General features: G+C 32.3%; 1 protein-coding gene across 2 annotated transcripts in view; it reads right to left on the reverse strand.

Moving 5' to 3' along the window:
• Positions 1–2,381: 2,381 nt before the first annotated feature.
• The window catches only part of LOC100166075 (protein mini spindles), a 17,569-nt gene continuing 10,457 nt past the window's right edge, over positions 2,382–9,493 (reverse strand). For both annotated transcript variants that reach the window (XM_029489704.1, XM_029489703.1), the window contains exons 29-35: positions 8,731–8,859; positions 3,935–4,122; positions 3,693–3,861; positions 3,431–3,604; positions 3,267–3,371; positions 2,970–3,123; positions 2,382–2,892 (exon numbers count right to left, since the gene is read on the reverse strand). In XM_029489704.1, the coding sequence (XP_029345564.1) occupies positions 2,720–2,892; positions 2,970–3,123; positions 3,267–3,371; positions 3,431–3,604; positions 3,693–3,861; positions 3,935–4,122; positions 8,731–8,859 (1,092 nt within the window). In that variant the 3' untranslated portion in view covers positions 2,382–2,719. The remainder of the gene's footprint in view (positions 2,893–2,969; positions 3,124–3,266; positions 3,372–3,430; positions 3,605–3,692; positions 3,862–3,934; positions 4,123–8,730; positions 8,860–9,493) is intronic.

Below are 9,493 nucleotides of genomic sequence, written 5' to 3' on the forward strand. Positions count from 1 at the left end.
ATTGCGCCAATGGTCAGTTGCTGTCTAATCGTCGCACAGTTATTAGTCTGTCAATTTGTTATAACGAGTGAAATGTCGGGTTACAATGTCACTATATATAACTTTTAAAATGTCATATGTCAATCATCCGGATATTTGCTTATCCGGACCACCCTTGACATTAATTAGTCCGGATAATCGGAGTTCTACTGTACATAAATTTTTTTCTTTTTACATCTAAGATTTGAAAATGTAATACAAGATTATTGATAAGTTTGTCTATCATTAGCAAAAAAAAAAAATGTCTTCAAGCAAATCAAATTACATTTTTAAGAGCGTTTGAAGTTCATATTTTCATAAAAATATAAATTTTATTGTATACAATATTAGATATTATATTATATCCAAATTATATATTTATATAATACAAATGTACATATTTTACAATTTTAATAAATTATACTGACTCCTATGTCATTCATTCGAACACGGCATTAAACATGAATAGAATAATTTAAATATTTTATGTACCTGCATGTTTAGTTATTTTATACTGAAGCAGGTACCTAATAACTTTGAATTGGCCCATTATTATTCCTTCTTTTTTTTTTATAACAAACTTGTCCATAGTAGGTATAGAAATAAAATAAGTAGGTAGGTAATTAACTTAAGTTAACATAGTAAATTAAAATACTAAATGATCAATGTTTGTTATTTCTAAAAAAACTAAAAACACGTTGTAAAACTTTCTACTTAGGACACACTTTGATTTTCAGGGGGCACAGTATTTTAGCCCCTGACATGATCTAACTATCTAAGGACCCATTTTACAATCGTAGTTTAAACCTCGGATGCGCTTAACCCACTGATTTTACCGGCCGAATTCGGTGGTTTAATCTTAGTTTAACGATTGTAAGGCCCGTTTCACATGGACGCGTATCATACGCGACGTATCGTACGTTTTCATTTACATTGGTCAAATTCATACGCGCCACTCCGACGATGGCGCGTTTCCCTCGCCGGTTTGGCGCGTATGAACTTAATCAAATCCTTAGAACAAACTATTGACCAAATTTGGATTTTTCTGTATTTTTTTTAGAAATCAACGATACTTATTTGTAAACTAATTCATTTGATCACAGGATTATTAATATACCTAATTCTTATTCTAAGGAATCTATCTACCAAAAAATGAACCAAAATCATAAATTAAAAAACTAATTTTGTATTTTGAAAAAAGTACATCAATTAAATGTCTCTTCAAATTAAAGTGAAACAGAGACATTGTTCTTTATCAGTGAATAACATACTCTATTCGATTCCACTTACATAACCTCCCTATACGTATGATTCGTTTGTAGACGTTGTTGTTAATTTTGTTGGTATCAAAACCATATCATTTTATTTTGGTGAAATTGATCACAGACAAAAAATAATTTAAACTAATAATAACTTGAACTAATAATGTTCATATTTGGTCAGTAGTTTTAGTTAAAGTATAGATCTATGGAGTCCAATAAGCGGATGGCGCTATATATAAAAAGCATGGTTTTGTTTGAAAACTTGAGAATTGAAAATTGTATTCAGTAAAATACAAAAGGGTGATTTTGTCAAATAAAAATGTAATTGTATACAACAGTAATATAACATGATTACTACCATCGATGAGTTATTACATTTAGGTAAACCGAAAAACAAAGTTTTTACAAACACCAAGCACTGCGTATTCAGTAAAGACGTTGTATGCCAGGACGACGTCGTTTCAGCACCCGGAAGGGGGATTTGGTTTTGAGTTTAAAGGAGAGGGGTACAATTTTTTTTAAGGAGGGTGCAAATGGATACAAATCGGGTACAAAAAAATGAGATTGGTCCGAAAACGATCGGTTGACTCCTGGTGGTTCCGGGTGCCAGGACGACGTTTCAGCACCCGGACGGGGGATTTGGTTTTGCGTTTAAAGGAGAGGGGTACACATTTTTTTAAGGAGGGTACAAATGGATACAAATCGGGTACAAAAAAATGAGATATGTTAGGGGAGGTTTTGACGATTTATGGGTGCCACGACGACGTACCTCAGTTAATAGATATATCTATTAACCATGGTCCCCGACTCCCCTTTACAGCCATAGACGATAGGCCTAACGCCTATAAACAATGGATATAGATACTAGTATCTTATTTTGTCATGTTAGATCTAAGGCCTAAATACATCACTGATGAAATACCAGTATAAACAATAAATTATTCTACATTTTGTATGAATAATGAAAAACAAAAACTGTCGATTGTTAAAATCAATTTTATTAAATAAAAATAAAAAATATATTAGTATAAATAATATTGTAATGATTGATAATAATGACTATAATGTAAAAAATTAAATATATTGTATTATCCACTAAGTTTAAATAAATCATTTTTGTTAAAATTCACTAAAAAAATATAATATCAAAGTTAAATAAAATTACCTATCGTTGGCAACCAGTTTTTTTATCACAAAATAGAGGATATGCATACAAAACACACAAAGCTATAATGTTTGATTATAATTATACAAAATTGTGGCAAACATAATATACAAAAATAAACAAACTAATAGCGTCCATACTCCGCGGGTATTCAGTGTCAATGGAGTTGAGTTAAGATTCAACAATACTCGATTATTTGCTTGAAAACAATACCAACTAATAACTATAAATGGAATTAAATTTTACTGTAAGGGAAGAACGACGTAGGACAGAATTAAGGACTTTGGTCCAGTGGATGATTTTTATTACGTTTTTCGACCGATGTACTACACGCTAATGACGCTTTCATTTTTAACGTTTGCAATCGTTTCATGAAACCGTCGGCTTCACTAGTGGCAGCAGACTCGAGTTTTTGCAGCACAAGTGGCTTGGAATTGTCACAGATTCCTAAATAATAAAAAACAGATACACTCGTGCAACAATTTAAATTGTACATAAAATGTCCAAAAGATGAATAACTGTACCACTGTGTTTGACAGGACAGCTTTTGAAATTATCTTCGATAGCTAATAGTCGACGGTGTATACAATCTTGAAAATATTTTGTCTTCTTAGAAATGTACGGCTCTATGTCTATATCTGGATGCTTGATTTTGAATTTGTATAACTGTTGTACAGCCTGTTAAATAATCAGAAAATTAGGTATCCAAAAATAATTTACGATATTTACAATAAAAAACAATGATTTTATTAAACAATTAATAATTATCTGGTTTGAGATTTGAGATTTTTTTGTTTCTAAACTACATTTCAAAGACTCACTTCGTCCATCATTTCGTGTTGTCCTATCAGTTTGAATATATCAGTTAGTCCATCATGCGGTGTTCTGTGTTTACCATTGTTCGTTTCTGATCTATTATTCAATTGCTAATAACACATGTCATACTGTAATAATCTGATTAACAATGTTCGATTAAGCAATTTACCTTTAAAGTCTTGAGTATGTAATCAACCATTATTGAATCTTTAGGTAATTTTAGATTGGCCAAACTTTCCAATACTTTATCATTGCGTAATTTTACCATTGTATATAAAACGGTTTTACATGTTTTCATTGGAATGTCGCACGGTTGTTTATTCCAATATTTTAAATCGATTTCCTAATTTTAATAAACAGAAGAGTTCAATAGTTGAAATATGGTGAAATATAACACATTTTTTAATAACATAGTGAATTATATAATTTACTTCTAAGAATTTGTGTATACGTTCAAATACTAGCTCATAACATAGATCATCGCCCCACTTTTCAAAATCTTTTGTAATTTTCCATATACATTTCATTACCAACTCTTTAAAATGAGCTGTTGAGTTTTGAGGATTTTTGACTGTGTCATGAAGTATGGTTAAGATAGCGCTGTGGATGTATAATAAGTGCAATTGATTTAACATTATTGATTTAAAGAAATATTGAAATATAATATTCTTACCATGTGACTGTAGTATGAGCACACAGATCAAGAACTTTCATAATGAGACTGTTCACACATTGCCAAAACATTTTAGTGTCTGATCTATTCTCTAGTTCCTTCGTAGATAGAAGATACAACAGTTTTAAAAGTAAGTCGTGCACAATTTGTTCTGTTAATATTAACATGAATTCTTGATATTTACACAGCTAAAAATAAGTTTATCAAAGATTATATATGAAAATAATTTTATTGGTTAGGAAATTGTTCAACAATTTATCTGCCAAGTCAATCATTGGATTTGAGGGGTAGAAGATTCTCTCTTTCATAGCAAATATACAATTGGTGTTGTACTACTGTGATTTTAAACCTAACTTTAAATATTTTAACCTGGTTATTATGAAACGCCAACAATGAACCAGTGATTATTTCTGAAAATATTCACTTTAAACAGAAATAATATTTTTACATTCTCCCTCACTGTACTATAAATTAGCATAATAATATTATTTTTAGATTTTTTGATAATTACAAAAGTTATGTATATACAAGAGGTAAAAATGTATCAAATTTGCATCTTCATAACCTACTATTCTTAACTTTTGATAAGAACATTAGAACTAATATGGTTTGTTTTGAATAACAAAATTTTACAAACTTAAATTCATGTTATCATTTGTTGTGTTTTGCACACCGAACAAGCATCACAAATGTTTCGCTTTTGCAGTTCGCGAAATAGTGCTGACTAAATTATTACAATTTTTTTTGTTAATGTTTACAATGCAAACCACGGCCTGTCGGACGGAAGGTAAGTTTTTTATAAACAAATATATTTTAAGTGGGTCGCGCTCAGACTGATCGAATTACACAATGCATGCAAATATGGTCGTCGATTCAAATCCGCCACATAATATAACAGTTGATGCTAGTATTTGGACACAAATACAAAACGACAATGCGACCTTGAAACATATGGTAACGGAATTGCAATTAAACAATGAGAAATTACAAATTCAGATTTCTGAAATGATCGCTGGGGCTCCAAAGAAAGTTTGAGCTTGCCAAAAAAACCAATCAAAGTGACGAAATCCATAAACCACCTCCAATAACAGTATGTGGTGTAAATGATTTTAAGCAATTAATGATTAATTTAAAACTCGGAGAAGTTGAAGGACACGAGCAATAAATGAAAACTTTGGCTAATGGTGAAATTAAGATACTTACAGGCGACGAACACCAGTTCCGACAAACTATAAAAGTATTAGAAGAGCAAAAAGTTGAGTATCACAGATACCAACTTAAAATAGAAAAAATGTTTCGGGTGGTAATTCGTGGATTACACCCTGAAACTGACCCCTGTGACATTAAAAGCGAATTATCCGAGCTAGGACATTTTGTACATAATATTACGAACATTCAAATTAAAAAAAAAGTTGACCCTAACAACAAGCTTAGTGATCCAATTATTGTAAGGCTTCCATTATTCTTCATGGATTTGGAGCCACAAGCAAACAACAAAGACATTTATGATATTAAAAACTTGTGCTATCATATAATAAAAGTGGAACATCCAAGGAAAAATAAAGAAGTTTCACAATGCAAAAATTGCCAAATATTTGGTCAAACTCAAAACTACTGTTCCAAAACACCTAAGTGTGTAAAATGTAATGAAGGACATACTTCACTAAATTGCCCCAAGTCTAAGAAATCAAAGGCAAAGTGCGCAAACTGTAGTGAAAGACATACTGCAAATTGGAAAGGATGCATCACATATAAAAATGCATTAAAAAAACTCCAGCAGTACAAAGAATGCAACAAAAGCCTGCGAAACCAGTCACTCAAGAAGTTTCTTTTGCACAAATGACTAGTTCTTCCAACAAAAATCAAAAGGGTCTAATGACTCAAACCCATATACAAAAAAAAAAAAATGTACTGTCGCTATCTGACGTTATGGTAGCAATAACAAAATTCAATGAGAGATTGGACAGGCTTGAAAACAGCCAGCCGAAAACTAAAGCACAAAAGAAAAAGACATGAGTAGAACGCTTCGAATCATATCATGGAACGCTAACGGGCTTGTACAACGAAAACAAGAACTTTAACATCTTATGAATAATGAAAAAATTGACATAGCTTTAATTTCAGAAACCCATTTCACAACGTGGACTACTATAAAATAACGTGGCTATCGAATATATACAACAGAACATCCAAGCAATTGCGCTCATGGAGGAACTGCAATAATAATAAAAGAAACCATTAAACATTATGAACTTGATAAACATCCTCAAGAACATTTACAGGTGTCCATATTAATGACGTCAACAACGATCTGACTATCTCTGTTATTTATTGTCCACCAAGACATAAAGTAGATGACAAAAAGTTTATAGAATTCTTCCAGACACTCGGTTGCAGATTCATTGCTGGATTCATTGCATTCAATGCCAAACACACCTTTTGGGGATTGAGATTGATTACCACCAAGGGCGGGAATAGTTCAAATCAGCAAATACAATTAAAGCACAATTCATTTCAACTAGAAAACCAACATATTGGCCGATTGACCCAAATAAATTACCTGATCTAATTGACTTCTATGTAATGAAAGGAATTTCATCAAATTATACAGAAATTGAAGGACTATTAGAACTTACATCAGATCACATTCCTGTGCTTCTCTCACTAAGCTCTGATGTAATAATGAAACAAAAAAAAATTTCTATAGCAAACAAAAAAACGAATTGGGACCTATTCAGAAATACCCTCGGAGAAAACATAATACTTTCAACTCGATTAAGAACAATAGCAGAATAAATTAAAATTGCAGTAAAAAAAATAACCAACGACAATGTCAGTGCGGCGGAAATAGCAACTCCGGTAGCTATCAATGGTAATTACGAGTTAACTTACCCACTAGAAATAAGAAAACCAGTCCAACATAAATATCGAGCGAGACAAACATGGCATAGTTATAACGGATAAAACGGAATGGAACATAGTTAGAAAAATCAAAGAAAGGAAAAATGAAACGTTCAAATCATACTTGAGTGGTCTCACTGCGACGGATAATACCGTTTATTCGTTATGGAAAGCCACAAGACTCACGAAGAGGCCCCGTGTTCAGATACCACCCCTCCGTAAGGAAGACGGCACCTGGGTACGCAGTGAACAAAAAAAAGCCGAAATATACGTTCGGCATCTTGAAAATGTATTTATGCCAAACATTATTGATTCTGAGATCGACATTTTTCAATGCCAACCACTTAATGCAGCACGTTAAAAAATCAAACATTTTTCGCCGTTAGAAATTGCTAAAGAAATAGACAACAACTTAAACCCAAAAAAATCACCAGGCTATGATGATATTAGTCCAAAAATACTGAAATAACTTCCAAAGAAGGCTATCATTCATCTTACACACATATACAACGCTATTTTGCGCACAGAATATATTCCAGAACAATGGAAACGGGCACAAGTTATCATGCTGCTCAAACCTGGAAAACCACCTGAAAATGTCGCATCATACCGACCGATATCACTCCTTTCAAGTTTATCTAAACTTTTAGAGAAACTTCTACTTAAACGCCTAAAACCGATTATAGAGGAAAAAAAATCTTATACCATCAGTTTGGATTTCGCAACAAACATTCAACAATCGATCAAGTACATCGAGTTACTAATGTGATTAGTGAAGCTCTTGAAGAAAAAAAAGTACTGCTGTGGAGTATTCCTTGCGTAGCCCAGGCTTTTGACAAAGTCTGGCACAAAGGATTCCTCATCAAACTGCGTGATCAACTGCCACATAGCTGGTGTGCACTTCTTGAATCATACTTGACCGACCGTCAATTTCGAGTCATACACGAAGAAGCGATATCAGAATGGAAAGATATATCAGCTGGAGTACCGCAAGGTAGTGTTGTAGGACCTATCCTGTACCTACTCTATACAGCCGACATACTATACGATGACAACATAACATTTTATTTAGCTATGTTTGCCGATGATACGGCAATTTTGTCAACACGTAATAGTCAGCTTACTACAACTGATAACTTACAGAGGTCAATTGACAATCACCAATCCCACAAAAAGATTCAGCAAAATATCTTGGAATGCACCTTGACTCTCGTCTAAACTGGAAACACCACGTCCGTCAGAAAAAAATTCAGATTAAAGAAAAAATGAGAAAACTTTATTGGCTAGTCGGACCTCACTCCGAGTTAACCATCAAAAACAAACGTCTATTGTACGTAGCAATAATAAAACCGATCTGGATATATGGCATTCAATTTTGGGGTTGTGCCAGTAAGTCTAACATCAATATACCTAATACAACGCTGTCAAAACATTGCCCTTCGGACCATCATTGCAGCCTATCGGTTCGAAAGAAAAAACGAAATTCACCGTATTATGATGCTGCCTACAATAGCAGACGAAATCCAAAGGTTTGCTCGCAAACACGAGACGAGGCTAGATCACCATGTCAATCCATTGGTCATCCAACTATTAGATAACTCCAAGGATATCAGACGTCTTAAGCGTCTGAAACCATACGACTTAGTTTAAGATTTTAGATTAAGGCAGGAGGCACTTCATTGGAATCCATCAACGTGTAATATATATATTTATATCTAGTATGTAAAATATGCATAATTGTCAAACATATTTATAAAGACCTTTGGGTCTTTTAATAAATAATATAAAGCCTCAGGGCATTAAAAAAAAAAAAAAATGTTATCATTAAATTATAACACCCTAAGAAGTAAGAAGCTATTAGATAAGATAATGTTATAGAGAATTGTAGAACTTACATTCAAACATAAATGGAATATATTCTTATATCCGACAGTGTCCGTACAATCAGATAAGACATCAAACTGTCTAATAATTCCATGAAAAAGTGACAACACTTTTCCATCTTCTAAAAGCTTTGATCTTGTCTGCAACAAATAAATATACAGAAAAGTCAATAGTTATATATCAAGGCTTTTTACCCGTTTAGCCCGTATGGCCAAAACCCTTAAAAATTATCAAAACCGTAAACCCATATAACCCGATTGATTTTGATAACGTATAACCCGAAACACCCAAAACCGAAATTAAATTTGGGTTTTAACCCACAACCCGTACAAAAAAAATATTACATTTTCAAGTGACATACAAATTTGTATGTATATTTCATGGAGAATTCAGTTGTTCATAATTGGGAACAATTTTTACATGTGACAAGTGTGATACAACTGATAAATTGTTTTGATTGTTTTGAATTGTATTATTTTTAAATTTTTAATATAATATTATTATGTCCGTAGTGAAAATTGTCTTGTGTATGTTTTTTTCTTTATTAATATTTAATACTTTGTTGTTAAAACATTTAATATTTAATATTATACAATTTTAAATTATATTACGTGTGTCACTACTGTATTAGACATTAGTACTGAAAAGTTGATTGTATAACTTTATACTTTGCTTAATCAAATTTTACACTTTACGCACAACAAAATTGATATATTACTCAATTTTAAATAACCCATAACCCGAATAAATAAACTGGCTAAACATAGGCGGAGA

The sequence above is a fragment of the Acyrthosiphon pisum genome, chromosome A2, assembly GCF_005508785.2.
Source record: "Acyrthosiphon pisum isolate AL4f chromosome A2, pea_aphid_22Mar2018_4r6ur, whole genome shotgun sequence".
In the NCBI taxonomy this organism is placed as follows: Eukaryota; Metazoa; Arthropoda; class Insecta; order Hemiptera; family Aphididae; genus Acyrthosiphon; species Acyrthosiphon pisum.